Source organism: Lucilia cuprina, chromosome 6, assembly GCF_022045245.1.
Source record: "Lucilia cuprina isolate Lc7/37 chromosome 6, ASM2204524v1, whole genome shotgun sequence".
NCBI lineage: Eukaryota > Metazoa > Arthropoda > Insecta > Diptera > Calliphoridae > Lucilia > Lucilia cuprina.
Genome location: NC_060954.1, coordinates 49,953,049 through 49,971,005, shown reverse-complemented (window position 1 = coordinate 49,971,005; position 17,957 = coordinate 49,953,049). Strand labels below are relative to the sequence as shown.

Here is a 17,957-nt window from a genome sequence, read left to right as displayed (position 1 = left end):
TCACTGGGGTCGTGTTAACAGAGTCAATTTTAATGTCAGCAAGAGTCAATGTTTCGATGTGTTAAGAAAACTCTTGATATCTGTTCATGAAAATACGGTGTGATGTCCGATAGAAACGATATAAGTCATGCTTTACTCTAATTGATCTTCTTAATGCTTACACCACTTATATCTGACCTTAAATGGATAACAACTCTCATGTATAGGAAAGAGCTTCCAAGTCTGGTCGAATGTTCTACCGATTCTTTAATGGAATGTGTTAATCTGTTCGTATTTGGAACAATATTCCTGCTCGCGTGATAACGGGCGATTCCGTTGTTATTTCTACAACGAATTGTTTTTATTTCGATAATGCAAATTTCTGTTTGACAACATAGCGTTGTCACTTTGGTAACACATTATTATTTTTTGTTAATTTAACAACGTCGTGTATTTTTTTCAATTTTGTTGTGTTGATTTGACAACGGATGTTATTGACAAATTATAACAACTTTGTTTTAATTTTTTTTTAATTGTCATAACTCCAAACTAAAATTACGATGTTTTTATTAAAAATCTATTTCACTTTAATTTCTATCTCTAGCTTCTATTTTTCTATCATAAAAAATGTATCTATTTATATTTAAATTTCATATTAATTTACACACACAAAAATGCAAAAGATACAAAATGGAATATAAAACAAAAAAAAAAAAAACACAAAAAATATAATTTAAATGCAATTACTTACCTCAGGCGACACAAAATAACTTGGACTTTTTTCTATTGTTATTTGTCCACGAAATGAATGTGGCATTTTTTTGCGATACCACTCCAGTCCTTTCATATAGTTTTCATCGCGATCAAAAAAATGTACTTCACCACCAGCCTTCTGTATGCGAGGATGCAGATACAACATTTCCAAAAGGGCACGTGTACCACATTTTCGTATGCCAATTATAAGAGCCTGATGGTTAACAACGAACGATGGTCAAACAAGTAGAGGATGAAGAGAGAAAGAGAATAAAATAAATAAAAGTTATAGTTATTTGAGCAAGAGATTTTTTTTGTTATAATTTTGGCAAAAAAAGTTCTTTTAAATGGATGCATGGTTGGTTGGTAGGTTAGTCGTTTTAAATTGGTCGAAAACATGAAATGGAAATGTTTCTTTTTTCTCTTGTGCACACTAAAGTTGATGAAAAATATCTTTATTAGTGCTAAAAATTATAATTTTCAAACAGTTTTGTGTTTGGCTTATTTTAATGCTAATTGACCCTTATGAATGACTTTTCTTTGAAACCATTTTTTTTGTTTGCTTAACGTTTCTTTGGCTAATGGCTTTAGGAAATTAAAATAAACAAATTACTACAATTAGTTTTATGAATTGAGACAATTGTCGTTTTGCCATAGATTTGTCGCAGTCGCCAACGTTTTTCGGCGTTTTATTGCTTTAGTACACATAGAGAGTTCCCTAAGCTGGAGCAAAAGCAATAAACATTATATATTTTTTTACTTTTTCCATTAGGTTGACATTAATGTTTGAAAATAATTCTTTTAAATGGTTTTGTTTATTGGCAGCTTTTTCGCTCAAAGACAAAAATACACACATAAATTTATACTTAAGTTTATTTTTGCGTACTTTATGGTAATATATTTAATTATTTTTAATATTTATAATATGGCAATGACTTCTTGAGAAAACACATACGTAGGTATGTAATGAAGGTTAAAAGTTAATGATTTAAAAAATTATACTTTAAAAGTAAAGATTGATATAAAATTGTTTTATTTTTTCATTTTCACCATCGAAAAGAAGCTCGGAAATATATTGAACTTGTCAGCCAGTTTGTAACACACCGAAATATTGGTCTAGAAACTGTGTATATTCTGATCTCTTATAAGATTTGAAAACATCATGTCCATATATAGACTGAAGTATACACTAGAATAAACCATAGACTAGGGTATAGACTAGATTAGATTATAGACAAAACTATAGACTAGGAAAGAATAGACTGGACTATACTAGACTGAACTAGATTACACTAGACTCTATAGTCTAGGTTATAGACTATTGACTAGACTATAGACTAGACTATAGACTAGACTATAGACTAGACTATAGACTAGACTATAGACTAGACTATAGACTAGACTATAGACTAGACTATAGACTAGACTATAGACTAGACTATAGACTAGACTATAGACTAGACTATAGACTAGACTATAGACTAGACTATAGACTAGACTATAGACTAGACTATAGACTAGACTATAGACTAGACTATAGACTAGACTATAGACTAGACTATAGACTAGACTATAGACTAGACTATAGACTAGACTATAGACTAGACTATAGACTAGACTATAGACTAGACTATAGACTAGACTATAGACTAGACTATAGACTAGACTATAGACTAGACTATAGACTAGACTATAGACTAGACTATAGACTAGACTATAGACTAGACTATAGACTAGACTATAGACTAGACTATAGACTAGACTATAGACTAGACTATAGACTAGACTATAGACTAGACTATAGACTAGACTATAGACTAGACTATAGACTAGACTATAGACTAGACTATAGACTAGACTATAGACTATATAGACTAGACTATAGACTAGACTATAGACTAGACTACAGACTAGACTATAGACTAGACTATAGACTAGACTATAGACTAGACTATAGACTAGACTATAGACTAGACTAGTCTAAAGTCTAGTCTGTAGTCTAGTCTATAGTCTAGTCTATAGTCTAGTCCATAGTCTAGTCTAAAGTCTAGTCTGTAGTCTAGTCTGTAGTCTAGTCTAAAGTCTAGTCAAAAGTCTAGACTATAGACTAGACTATAGACTAGACTATAGACTAGACTATAGACTAGACTATAGACTAGACTATAGACTAGACTATAGACTAGACTATAGACTAGACTTTAGACTAGACTTTAGACTAGACTTTTGACTAGACTTTAGACTAGACTACAGACTAGACTACAGACTAGACTACAGACTAGACTACAGACTAGACTTTAGACTAGACTATGGACTAGACTATAGACTAGACTATAGACTAGACTACAGACTAGATTTTAGACTAGACTATAGACTAGACTATAGACTAGACTATATTCTAGACTATAGACTAGACTATAGTCTAGGCTATCGACCAAACTATAGAGTATTCTATAGATTTGGCTATATACTAGACCGTAGACTATACATTGTATTACAATACAGCCGCATTTATAGAAGAAACTTAAGTTCAGGAAGTGAGAGAGTGGTTTAAGTATAAGCGATCTTTAGAGTAGATCAAGCTTTCAGTATTAAAATTTTGAGCTGCGGCTTCCTATATTTCAGAGATTAAAAACTAATATGATATTTTTTTCTTGACATGCATATATATGTAAGTATAAATGTGTCTACAGAAATGCCTTTTTTCAATTGCTGGCACTCTTAGCAAAACCATGATTGAAATAAACATCACATGGCCAAGGGGATTTTCACATGTCCTCTTATAAGTTTTTTCTGTGCGTCTAATAATACATGTAAATACTTCAATTAAAACTTACCTGCGGTAAACGACGACTTGTTTTTGGAAAATGTACTCGATTTGATGGAAACACCATGGGATGACTAATCTGTTGATTGGATGATGAGATATCAGTCATATGCTTATTATTCGTACTACTGCCTGCAATGCCGCCTCCTCCACCTATACCACTATAATCCTCAGGCAAATGATTGGCGCGATTGTTATTGATATTTTTCATACTAATACCACCACCACTACTACTACTACTACTGCTTCCGCCACCACTACCACCATTGATAATACTGTTTGAACTCATTAAGGCTAAACGATGATGATTATGATGATGTTCATGTACAGCCTGTGCCGCTTGTATATTATAGACTGCACTGTCATACAAGACGTGAAATGTTAAAAATAATGAAATCAACATGACGGTTAGAAAGACTACAGCTAATTTGGGACGGGAGACACCGACAACCAAAATACAATCGGTATGTGAGGCATCAGGGCCAACAGGCCTCATGGCGGATTTTGGTAACCATCTGTGTTAAAGAGAAAAAAGAAAAGAACAAAATAAAACAGAGGAAACAATTTTAGTGAGATAATTTAATTTGTATTGTGTGTTTGTTACATAATAAGAGATATTAGAGATGTTTTAATGAATTATTCGGATTTTTTTGTATTCGTTCGATTTGTACTTATGCTTTTAATAAACTTTGCAAAAGAAAAGCTATAGAGCTTTCCAGATGCAAAGCATATGTTGTCATCCAGTGACATTAGAGGTGTTTGTTGGGGAAAGTTTTGTTTGATATTCAGTAGAAGAATTCTTTTAGCTAGAGCTTTATCAGTTAGAGTTTTCGTGAAAAAAAAGCTTTCTGTATAATATATATAGATAGCTATGAAGCTTTATGCATAATAACTCATGACACAAGCTTGTCATAATATTTTGTATATAGAAAAAGCTATTAGGTTCTAGCTAGCGATAGAGTTCTTTAAAAGTTAGGTACACACACTTTTGAAAAGCGTGATAAATAATAAGCAAGAATAAAGTTTTAGGTATTATTTTGCTATAGAAATTTTCCAATAGAAAGCATTAATTTTTAGCTTTCTTAATAAAAATAAAAAAAACTTTGTCTAGTATCCATACTATTTTTGCTTTAAAATGTTTTAGCATCTTTATGTGAGAGAATTTTCTTTTGGAAAAAGCTCTTTAAAGCTTAGTATATAATAAAGTTTAAGTAATTATCTTGCATAGAGCTTTCAGTAAAAATAAATTTGATTTGTTGGTTAAAGTGGAACTTTTTCAAAATAAAACTTGAGATAAATGTCTGAGATAAAACTTTGTGTATGAAAGGAAGCTTTCTGTCTGCTTTTTAGCTTTTTGTACAAAGTTTAAGCACAAGTCTTACAAAATAGCTTTTAATATAAGAAACTTTTAATTGTTAGAAAGGAAAGCTTTTTATATAAGAAAAAACTTTACTTAAAAGCTTATGATTACACTATGTCTTTCTGCTATCTAGTTATTTGGAGTAATTTTATGGTCTTATTTGCTTTAAGCTTCCTTATAAAGCTTTACGTTGAAGAAAAATTTAACTTTAAAATGCTTTAAGCTTTCTGTAGATTAAGTTAGAAAACAATAACCGGGCTTATGTTAGAAAAAATTCCTTATCTTTGTTCTTAGCTTGAGCTTTCTCTTACCGTTTGATATTATTATTGGAAAACTCTTAGAGCTTTTTATATAAAAAAAGCTTTATACAGTATGTTTCTTATATCTCAAGTAAATTATTTGCTATTTTATAAAAGATATATAAGATGAAAGTTTAAACAAAATAAATCGGTAGTCGAATAACTAATGTTTCAAATATTAAGCACCTTAGCTGTAAAGCAAACAAAATAATGTGGTTTTATTAATTGTTATTACGAGTACTTTGGTTTTTTCTTCTTCTACAGTTATCAATATAAATCATCAGTTTAATGTTGTATACATTAAGCACGCATAGAAAGGTTTTAGCAAGGAGAAGTATTTTCAGCCAATTTTTGACAATAAGTAAATTGAAATAATTCTCTGTAATCATGAAATAACACCTCTTTTTTGAAACACAATTTAAAATTTTTTATTGTTTACGTTGAAATCCTAAAGCAATGCTATCATTAAATTTTATTAAATGCTGCCACCAAAAACATTTACAATGGCTGTACATAACAATACATATGTTTTTAACACATGCCTTCCAAATGGAGTCTATAAAATTTAAAATAAACCTCAACCAAGTGCATTAGTGGTTAATGTTTTGTAATTTAGAAATTTTGTTATTGCGGTTTATAACTCCTTTAAGACAATAGAAATCGGAAAACTAAAAATGTGTTGTTATGTTAAGCAAACAATTTTATTTGTAGTTTAGTTAACAAATAAAAAAATTCTTAAATTTTTACATCCATTTAAAAATTATTTAAATTTAAATAATTGAACATTAAAGATGTCTTATTTTAATTTAAAATTTTGTTAAATAAAATTTATCATATAGATTTTTTTGAACTTTAATAAAAAACATCTACGACAGAGAAAAACCCTTTTTATTATCTTTTTTTCTTTATTCTTTTGCTTTACCCTTTAACATCATGCCACATTAATTCTTGTCATACCAACAGTAAAAGGAGATGTATGTTGAAAACAAGTTGACACAACAAAAGCAAACACAATTGGTGTCACTATTACAGCGGTACAATCAAGCGGAAATACACATGTATACATATACACATAAGGTTAGCATCCAGCAGTTTTTAAAGTGTTCCATGTACCCACCAGCAGTGGAAAATTTAAATAGTTGTATAATATAAACAAAAGTGTCTGCTGCACATTAGAGCAAAGAGCGTTAAGACAAAAAGGTCTGGCTATCTATATATATAAGGAGTGAGATCGAAAAATTCTTAAAACACGTTTTTCATTACATTTTTCAACCAAAGTATTATTTGATTTTTTTTTATAAAGTTACCTTTGAAAAACATGTCAGTTATTATGTGTAATGTCAATTATATTAATTTTTTTGTTAATCTAAAATGACTGACCAGAAAAAAGTGCGTACTGAAATTATTAAATATTTTCAACTAAACCCAACTTGGTCTTACAAAAAGTTGGCCAAGCATACAAAGGTCTGCCGTCAAACTGTTTCCAATGTTATTAAACAGTACCGGGAGAACTTGTCAGTTGATAGAAAACCTGGTTCAGGTAGAAGGAATGGTCCACATGATGTTTCTAAAGCCAAAAAAAGAGAACGCATTTTCAAAAGAGCTCCCAACACATCCGGTAGGAAAGCAGCTCGGTTAGCTCAGTGCTCGGACTATTTGGTACGAAAAGTTAAAGCTAATGCAGGTTTAAAAACATACAAGGCTCAAAAAGTTCCTGACAGGAACGCTGCTAAAAATTTGGAGGCCAAAAACAGAGCACGGAAATTGAAGTCAAGTTTTATAAAAAAATATTCTTGCTGCATAATGGATGACGAAACGTATGTTCTGGCAGATTTTTCGCAACTTCCAGGTCAAAAGTTTTATGTTGCTGATGCTCGAGGGAATGTTGAAGAAAAGTTTAGGACCCAAAAGCAGACAAAATTTCCCAGAAAGTTCTTGGTATGGCAAGCAATATGCAGTTGCGGCAAAAGAAGCCAATCATTTGTTACAACGGGCTCTATAAATACCGAAATTTACATCAAGGAATGTTTACAAAAAAGGCTGCTTCCATTCATAAGACTTCATAATGTGTCCACTTATTTTTGGCCTGACTTGGCATCCTGTCACTATGGTAAACAAGCCCTTGAGTGGTACAAGAACAATAATGTAGTATTTGTACCAAGAGAGGCAAATCCTCCAAACTGCCCGGAGCTAAGGCCAGTGGAGAGATATTGGGCTCTTGTTAAAAGAGAATTGAAGAGTACAAAAAAGGTGTCCAAAAGTGTGGTAGATTTTAAACGGAGATGGACTACATGTTCGAGCAAAGTGACAGAAAGCACTATAAAAACGTTAATGGAAGGGTTTCCGAAAAGGGTTCAAAATTTCATCACTAGTGATTAAAACTATAAAAATATTTTTTTTTTTTGTAAATTGTAATAATAATTTGAATCAAATAAAAAAAAAAATAAAGCTGTGAGTTTAGTGGTTTCTTTTTTATAAACATATATGTATGTTAAGAATTTTTCGATCTCACTCCTTATACATATATTGAAGACCTTGAAGCGGATATATACACAGGGAATAAAATATGAGAAACTTTATATCGAGAAGCAATTACTTTTTCCTTTCTTTACATAAATTTTTCACATCATTTTTCTGCAGAGGATAACATTTTCTTCGCAGGTTTTAAAAGTCAAATTTTTAAAATATTTCTTTCGAATAAGAATTAAAGTTAATTTTTTGTATAATCAAATCTTTTTAGAATCGGTACAACAAAATTGTTTAAATAAAACGCATAATTTTTGTAATAATATAATGACAGTTCTGCGTATACTTAATATTTATTATAGGCAATGTTAAATATTACGTATACGCACATATGAGGAGTTTTAGACAGGAGAAGAGAAGACAGGAATTTCTGATTAGTTAATGAAAATATCTGTTTAGATTGTTTAAATAAAACTGACAATTTTTGTAATAATTTCATGTAATTTCGGCGTATACTTAATATTTTTTACTGTCAGTGTTAAATATTATGTATACGTATGTACAATAGAAGAATTCCCGATTCGTTTAAGATGCTATCCGGTTACATTTGTTAAATGCTTGTCATCAGTTAAACTGACAATGACAAATTCGTTATTTTTATAATTTTGTTTTATTTTTTTTTTTTTTTCATTATTTTACCTTTATCGCCAATTTTTTCGAACGCTAATAAAAATTTTAATGTATGCATTTAATTCATTTTGGAGGCGCCAATCCCCCATGGAAAGTCCGTCCCTTTTCTAACTATTCACATGAATGTCAAAGTTCTTCATGTAAAATTTTAAGATTCTAGCTTCAACGGTAACAAATTTTTCTATATAATTCATATTAGGGTTTCAAGCAATCTTCTGATGAAAGTCCGCTTTTTTCCCAAAATGTTCAGATGCATATGAAAGTGCTCTGTGCAAAATTTTATGAATCTAGTTCTATTAGTTTTTTAAATAAAATGAAAGGTGCCACGCCCACTATAGTTATTCCGCCCATTTTGTCCAAAAATAGTCTTATATATGTCATAGTTGTCCGTGCAAAATGTAAGGACTATAATTTTACCAGTTTCTTAAATATACGACATTACACATGTGGCACCTCGCCTACTAGAAATTTTAAAATAAAAAGTATCCTTTAACTCCATTCAGATATACAGGAAGGTACTGTTAAAACTTCAAGGAAATCGGCCCGGCCGTTTATATAAATAATAATATATATAATACTTAATATAAATTTAAAACTCTACAACAAACAAAATTACATTAATAATACTGGCAATTTTTGTAAGAATTCAATGTCAGCTAGGCGTATACGTAATATTTATTAAGGTCAAAGTTAAATATTACGTATACGCATATACATATTAGAATTTCAAGAAAATTGGCAGGAATTTTAGATTAATTTATGATCATATCTGGTTAGATTTGTTGAATACTTCTAATCCGTAAGAATTGCAATTACAATAAATATTTTGTCGATTATTTCACCTTTATAGCGAGACCTTCCGAATAGAAGTTAGAATTCATAAATATGTTAAATATATATAAAATCTCTAAAAAGAAGTCGGTACAACAAAATTGTTAAAATAATACTAGCAATTTTTGTTGTAATATGATGAAAATTCTACGTATACTTAATGTTTATTAAAGGCAAAGTTAAATATTACGTATACGCATATACACATGAGGAGTTTAAGAATAAAAGCAGGTCTTTTAGAATCGTTAAAGATGCTATTTGGTTACATTTGTTGAATGCTAGTAATATTTTAAAATGCCAATAAAAATACAGTTAAGTATATTTAATGGAGATTTTTGTTGTGGTTGCACATCCTCTTTATTATACCCTACACCACTATAGTGGGGAGGGTATTATACGTTTGTGCTGATGTTTGTAACATACAAAAATATTGGTTTAATACCCACCTTAAAGTATACCGATCGATTCAGAATCATTTTCTGAGTCGATTAAGACATGTCCGTCCGTCCGTCCGTCCGTCTGTCCGGATGGCTGGCTGTCCATGTAAACCTTGTGCGCAAGGTACAGGCCGCAATTTTCATGCTAATTTGATGAAATTTAGACCAAGCATGTTTTTTGTCACAGGGACGAAGCCTATTGAAAATGGTTGAAATCGGTCCATTATTTCACCTAGCCCCCATACAACAGTACCTCCCGATTTTTATGCCATAATTACGTCAAATATTCTATTATCTCTCTAAAAATTGGCATAAATAAGTTTTACATAAGTATAAATAACACTGCAGATTTTCGTAAGGATCGGCCCTTATTTGACTCTAGCCCCCCTACAAATTCCCCTTCAAAAAATGTCTTAAAGGTCTAAAATTGACTTGAAACCATTTGTATCGCAATGAAACTCAACAAAACAAACTGTTATTTAAAAATATATCCTTTTCCCAAATTTACCGAGGATCGACCCAATTTGACCTACATAAACCCTCATTTTGAAATTTTAGTTTTTTATAAATAAATTGCTTAGATATTTTGGAAAAATATACAACATAAAAGTTTCTTTATAAAAAGTAAAAATTTTAAAAATATACTCATGCTGTAGGGTATTATATGGTCGGCCATGCCCGACTATACTTTCCCACTTGTTTTTTAATACAATTTTGCGAACTTATACAAATTATACAGCAGAATTGTCAGCCTAACTCTATGTGGTTTTGAATTCTTTCTTCTTAACATATTCATCGTTATAAACTATTTAGCAGAATATTTAAACAATACTGTACTTTTAATTTTCACTACCAACTTTCTCCTCAGAACTGCTGGGTATATAGATTTATAAGTGTTTTTGTGTATATACATATATGTACTCAAACAATTTATACCCTTTTGTATTATTTATTTTATAAAATTAAAATTTACTCTTTTAGCTTTTTAAGTGGAAATTGATTTAATAATTTTGTAATTATTATTGGTTCAAATTGCTTCAAATTAATAGACCATTGATGATGTTTTTACAATAATTTAAAATGAGAGATTTTTAAATTTTAAATTACTAAATAACCATTGTTAAACTTTAACTATCTTTCTGCCATGGATTTTGCGGTAATTTATTTCTTTTCAGCTTAGGACGATATCGATTCATTAGTTTTCTTCGCCTTCAAACAACCAGAATCTGTCAATTACACAATTTCTTAAAAAAAGGTCAGTTATAAACCTGACAGTCTGCATTACTTTTGAGTACTCTATTAATGGCTTACATATAATCATATAGATATGTCCTTGCACTTAAGTTTTGCCATTTTATTGTGAACAAACCAAGATGAAAGCAGTTATACGAAATCAATTTGATATTTGTAATGACTTATTTAAGAACTTCTTCATAAGCAAACATGCTTATCACATAGTGTGTGAAAGAAATGACTTAAGAAGCCAAAGTAAGAACTTGCTTAGAAGTTTAGCAACTAAGTTTAAATAACTGACAAATACTTATCCTTTAAAATCGCATGTTAATAACGAAGGACAAAAACTGTGCTAAAGTGTATTACAGTCTTCACAAAACTCTTTTTTTACTTAACTATAAACTTATTAAAATTTTTCAAAAATGATTTCCTTCCGTGAAAATACAATAGTAGGTCAACAGTACAACATAGATGTGTTTCATTTTTTTTATTTCTTTTCTAGATTTAACTAATACGAACATAACTTTCATAAACGCCATCACAATATATATAGTATATGTTAGTCTACCTATAGGTTAGAAGAAAATTCCTGTAAAGTGTACTTATAATGACTGACAAAAAAAGGGAAACAAAGTAAAATAACACTTTTTGTAATATAACAAAGTAGCGTGTGTATCATTACTTAACTAGTAGAAGGAGTAAAATATGTATTTTGTAAGTATGTGGTAAATACATGGTTAAATAAGTGTCAAAACAAGAGGACTCATTTTCCTTAAAACACTTAACGGCAAACAATGAAAAAGAGAAAGGAAGTAAATTGTATTAATAACAGCCAGAAAGTATACTACACTTAATGCAGTTTATTACAAGTGTTAGCTTACATTGATATATAATAACCTGGCAGTTAGATGGAGTGTAAAGTGTTACTCATGTGGATAAGAAAATACTTGGAAAAATAAGAAATACATATTTTATAGCAAATATTCCTAAGAAATTCTATATTTCAAATATAAAATTTTGTGAAAATAAAGAAAAGTGAATTGTTACTAAAAAGTTATACTTATTTTTCTGTACACATGTGTATTTACTCACAAACTGAAAACCTTAAAAAAAACAATCTTTTGATCCTTTGAAACAGCTCTCAAATACTAAAAACCAATTATAAGTTTAAAATACCAAAATCTTATAATGAATATAAAACTTCGCTTTTCAAACCATCCTAATATTTCTATATTCATTATGATGCTTCTTCCAAACGAAACGTGCGAAAGGACATGAAGTTTTTAGGTTACATTTTTTTCTTTTTAGATTTTTAGCCTGTTAGTAAGTTATTTTAAATGGCAATTTAGTTTGTTTTTTAAACTTTTTCTAGACTCAGTTTTTTGTAACAATTTTTTGAATAAGGCTCTAATGCAATGACATGTGTGCTATAAAATGTTTACTCTTGGTAATTACAAGAAAAAAACTGGCAGTAGTTTATATAAAAGTCGCAATTTTCTTTTATCATTTATTAAGTTATTTTTAATGGTAGGTAAAGCTACTGTTGACCTGTGACTATAAAAATGACTTTAGAAATATATAAATTAGTTTTCATTAATTTCCTTTGAGTACATAAGTTAAATTAATACTACAAAAGCCAAAGGAAAACTAAAACATAATTTTTTTGATAACTGTTCATTACACTGATTAGACGTCAAAAAGTTCAGTCATATTTTTTTATTTTCAGATCTAGTTCAGTTCTAGTTCAGTTCTAGTCAGTTCTAGTTCAGTTTTAGTTCAGTTCTAGTTCAGTTTTAGTTCAGTTCTAGTTCAGTTCTAGTTCAGTTCTAGTTCAGTTCTAGTTCAGTTCTAGTTCAGTTCTAGTTCAGTTCTAGTTCAGTTCTAGTTCAGTTCTAGTTCAGTTCTAGTTCAGTTCTAGTTCAGTTCTAGTTCAGTTCTAGTTCAGTTCTAGTTCAGTTCTAGTTTAGTTCAAGTTCAGTTCTAGTTCAGTTCTAGTTCAGTTCTAGTTCGGTTCTAGTTCAGTTCTCGTTCAGTTCTAGTTCAGTTCTAGTTCAGTTCAGTTCTAGTTCAGTTCAGTTCAGTTCTAGTTCAGTTCTGTTCTAAATCAGTTCTAGTTCAGTTAATGTCAAAAGAGAATTATCAGTCGGCCCAAAAAACAAATGGGAGTTTTTTTATTTATTTAATACTGACAACTTTAAATGAATAATAAAAATTTATTGTCTTCATTTTATGATATTGCGGAATTAAAATTTGCTAATACGTTGGTGGGTTTTACAAATTTTTCGGTCTAAAAGAATTTGCTAAGCACTTCACAACCTTTAACTTATCTTTTAAAGTGTATAAAATTATATTTATTTAAAATTGTTCTTAATTTGATTTAAAATATAGTTAAAGTTAAAAGAACAATTGTTAAATGTCAAAAATATAACAAAATAAACCCACGCCATTTAAAAAGTTAAATTGTTTGCAGTTTAAATGCCAACAAGCACCCCTCCGAATAGAAATAAATCAAAGTACCAGGATAACAATTTAAAATAACCCACGCATTTTCATACTAATAAGGATGTAAAAAAAATGAGGAATTTTTTTTTTTAGTAAAATCCTACGCACATTTATATACAGACATATGTAATGTATGTTTTTAGATGTACAAGGATTTTTTATAAAACAATTCCTACGCATTTTATATGGCAAATGATGAAAAATAAAAATTACAAAAAATTAAAGAAATCTATCAACGTTTCGGAAGCAAAAGAAGATTTACACAAACAATGATTTAAGATATTTAAATAAATATACATTAAGGATAATCCGGGTAATTTATTAAGTTTTGTAAAAAAGAAAAACAAATTGAAATCGAAGGAAAAATCTCAAATGAATAATTTTTGACACTGGCATCAATCATGATATAGAAAGTAGTTAATAAATTTTATTTTTAAAGAAAATATTTTCAAACAATATTCCTTAAATTAAATATGCTTAATTTTTTAATAATTTTTCTCTTATCTAAAATAAAATATCTAATTTAATTCTATGAAATATCATGACAAAAATATATATTTTAAATTAATACATTAAAAACTGAAATTTATTGAAATTTTATGTAATTCGGTTTTATTTTATTCTACAATTATTATATAATGAATTCAACCAAAAACACAAAATGTATTCAAAGATACGAAACAGTTCAAAAAAGACAGACAGACATATGCATTTGTGTTTACCTACGACTAATTCATACATTCATTCGCTTTTGCAATTGTAAATTTATTTTAAATTTCATAAATAACCAGGTTTTACTTTTGATCCTTTTTGTGTGCTTATTGTCTGTTTAAATATGTTTAAAATATTTATATTTATATGAATGTAAGTATCTATATATTGGATAAGGGCAAAAGTAATTTCGTTTAAAAAGAACTGGCAAAAACACGAAGCTTTAACAATAGGCTGATTAGTACACTTTTCTATGTAAATTACGCTAGCTGTAGGATCATAATTTCTTGGTTGTATAAGAACTTTACTAAACTCCACCGGCTTGGCTGCAAAAATCACCCTAATATCTGTGTATGTTTAGCGTGTTGATTGGTAATTAAGTTTGCTTTGTTGAATGAATTAAATGTTATGGAAACAAAAATTATTTTTTTTTAATAAATACTAAGTAAGTACCTACAAATAAATAATTCTCTGTTTATGAATAAGAATGAAATATTTTGTTTATACCAGAATATATTCACTTCATTTTGTTGCCGACGCTTCAACAACAAAGAATAAACCCGCCATAAAATTAACATAAACAGTTTAACTTGCAATAATAATACTTATGTAGATTGTAGAATTGTTTCTTTTAATGTATGCATAACTAACTACCTAGCAGTTTACAAGAAGTCTGTGTTTTCAAAAATTTACTAGACTACTCCAAACTAGTCTCGTCGTAAGTCTGATTTACCTTTTGGTCTACAGTGTCGTCTTTAGCATAGTTATGGTTTGGCCTAGGGTATAGTTAATAGCAAATAATATAAAATAGTCTATAGTCTAGTCTATAGTCTAGTCTATAGTCTAGTCTATAGTCTAGTCTATAGTCTAGTCTATAGTCTAGTCTATAGTCTAGTCTATAGTCTAGTCTATAGTCTAGTCTATAGTCTAGTCTATAGTCTAGTCTATAGTCTAGTCTATAGTCTAGTCTATAGTCTAGTCTATAGTCTAGTCTATAGTCTAGTCTATAGTCTAGTCTATAGTCTAGTCTATAGTCTAGTCTATAGTCTAGTATAGTCAAAAGTCTAGTATATAGGCAAGTCTCCAGTCTATTGTCCAGTTTTTTGCCTAGTCGATAGTCCGGTCTACAGCTAATCTATTGTCCTGATTACTTTCTATTATAGGCTGATATATAATTAGTTCCGTAGTCTCTATTTTAGTATGGGCTAGTGTTTAATCTATAATCTGCCGATAGTTTAGAATATAATCTTTAGCATGCAACCAGTGGTCACCGCCACACCAAACTACAGGGTACAATACTTGTTTTCCCTGTTTGTCTGTGTTTTTAAAAATCACCTTTAATATTTTGTTAATATTATTGTTCCTTCATTGTATATGTATTTTAAAAAAGTTAAAAGGCATAATTTACTGCACTATTTTATTAACACACCATAGAAATTTGAATGCTTTTGTACCTTAACACGCAATTGTGTTTATATGTTTTTTTTAATTCGTTTTATTTTTAGTAAATAAATATGAAAATCAGAAGGTGTAACGAATTATTTTTTTCTGGTTGTTAATTAATTTTGGAAATATTTAGTTTAAGGAAGTTATAGTATTCAATGACGATGGGTCCTTTTAAATAATTCTATATATAGTGAAAATTCTAAAAAGTGTCGTAGCAAGTGAATAAATCATGTTCCCTAAAGTCCTATGTAGTTTCTGTCAAATTAAATGCATGACATACATATGTATGTCAGTAGTCAAGTAATCACTTATATATAATGTGGTAAGTATTAGAGTAAAAGCAGTAGTGTTGCGAGTACTGCAACTCACAAGATGAGCACGATACCCAAGTTGGTATCCCTATCAACTACTTTTTTCATGAAAAAGAAAACAACTTACTTAACGAACTATTTGTCATAACTTATTCAACACCCTATTTGTTATTATGTAGCACAATGTTGGTAAACCAATTGCTAACATAAATACAAATTTCTCTTTTATCGCACTTTAAAAAACTCTTAAAATGTCTCTTTAAACTTAAAATATCCATATACTTACAAAATATCCAAAGGTAATTTCACCGAACATTCACCTCGCATAATAGAGGCTGCTGAACTTGTTGTATTGGTTGTTGAAGATGCCGATGTTGTTGCTGTGACGTTGCTATTACACGCTGTTGCGTTATAGTTGGGATATTGTTGCGTATGATGTTGATGACGTTGTGTTGTATTTGTGTTGGAAGATGAGATTGGCTCGTGTTGCAACAAACGTTGATTTTCATGATTATTTTGTTGTTGATTATAATGATTTTGATTAAAGTATTGTTGTTGATGTGGCAGATGATGATGATGATGATGATGTTGTTGTTGTTGTTGCTGTTGTTGTTGGTGTTGCTGTTGTTGATCCAATGAGCTGTAATGATGATTGCTGTCGGCAACAAATGTCGCACTATTGCCAGTACGTCTTTTGGCAGTAGTCATCAGGTTTTAAATGATGGACAAATTTTTAAAAGGAAGGCAATAAAAAAGTTTTTCTTTTAGCACGACTTGTTTTAATGTTGTTTTTAACTTCTTTTTTTATTGAAAAGAGAATTTCTAACAAAACTTTTCTAAAGAAAATGTAAATTTAAAATAAAACACTTTTTTACACTTTTTTTTTCAAGTCTTAAGGATATTTTTGTTTTGTTTTTGTTTTATTTGTATAAAATTTGTTGTAACATTGTTTTCATTAAAATTTATTTAGTTTAACTTATTTAAACATTTGAATGTATGTGTGTATGGACATAATTTCATATCCGCTTGTTAGCTAAATTATATTTGTAACATGATCTTCAAAACTTGCATTTCCGTTACAAATTACAGTCATCATCAGGATCTGAATAAACAACGACATGTTATAAGCCAAATAAAATTTTATTTTTAGGAAATAACCTTGAAAGGATTAAATTGTTTGGTTTAAAACACTTGCCTTTACAAGGACATACTCTTCCAAATACATATTTTTATATTCCTGTTAGCTTACTAACACATACAACTGGAAATGATGTAGTAGTAGTTGTGGTGGTGGTGGTGATGTTGGTGTGGCAACTCTGAGTATTGTTGATGGTAGCTTGAATCAATACTGGTTAGTGCAACGAAAACGTTATACCAGAGCCACAATATTGTTATGGCTTGTCAATGGCCGTAATAAACTTCCGTCAACTATTTCCGGTTGCAAGAAAATTGCATTATTGAATGTCCGGCATGTTCAAATACAAACAATCGGCGAATGAAAAAAGTAAAATAGCAACAACTAAATTGAACAATGTTGATTGTTTTTAAGTGCAACAAGGACTGTTTTCAACTGCAAACGGTAGTAATTTTTTATTATTTTTTTTATTTTTATTATTTTTACTTTGTTGTCACTGGTTTAGTCACTGCTTTTGCTGCTGCCGTTCTTTTGAAAATTTTACATCAACAACAACAACATCATCATGATGATTATAAAACGTTTTGTTGCAGTTTACTAAAACTGCAATTTTCACTATTTTGTTTTTGTTTCTGTGTTGTTTGTTCTCTTGCTGTTTTGTTAACTTTATTTTTTTGAAATTCTAATTACAATTTCCGGTTTCTATTTGTTGCTTATTTAATATTACAGCTAATTTGTTGTTGTTGTTAATATTTATTTTATTCTGCTCCTGTTTGTTTTCCAATTATTTCCTTTTTCTCTTGTTACGTTTAATAGTAGTGTGTGAGTATGTGTTTACTTGATTTTCTTTAATAGTTGTTGAGTATAATGTTAATTTAACTTTTATTCACATTATTTTTTGTTGTATAATTATATTATTATGTTTGTAGTTGTTGTTGTTGTTTTTCTTTTAAGTTTAATACTTAATTTTCTAAATATGG

General features: G+C 29.5%; 1 protein-coding gene across 1 annotated transcript in view; it reads right to left on the bottom strand.

The window, feature by feature from the left end:
- The window catches only part of LOC111682088, a 37,076-nt gene extending 20,382 nt beyond the window's left edge, over nt 1–16,694 (bottom strand). The window contains exons 1-3 of the mRNA XM_046953805.1: nt 16,129–16,694; nt 3,567–4,071; nt 731–946 (exon numbers count right to left, since the gene is read on the bottom strand). Coding sequence (XP_046809761.1) covers nt 731–946; nt 3,567–4,071; nt 16,129–16,550 — 1,143 coding nt within the window. The 5' untranslated portion in view covers nt 16,551–16,694. The remainder of the gene's footprint in view (nt 1–730; nt 947–3,566; nt 4,072–16,128) is intronic.
- Nucleotides 16,695–17,957: the final 1,263 nt, after the last annotated feature.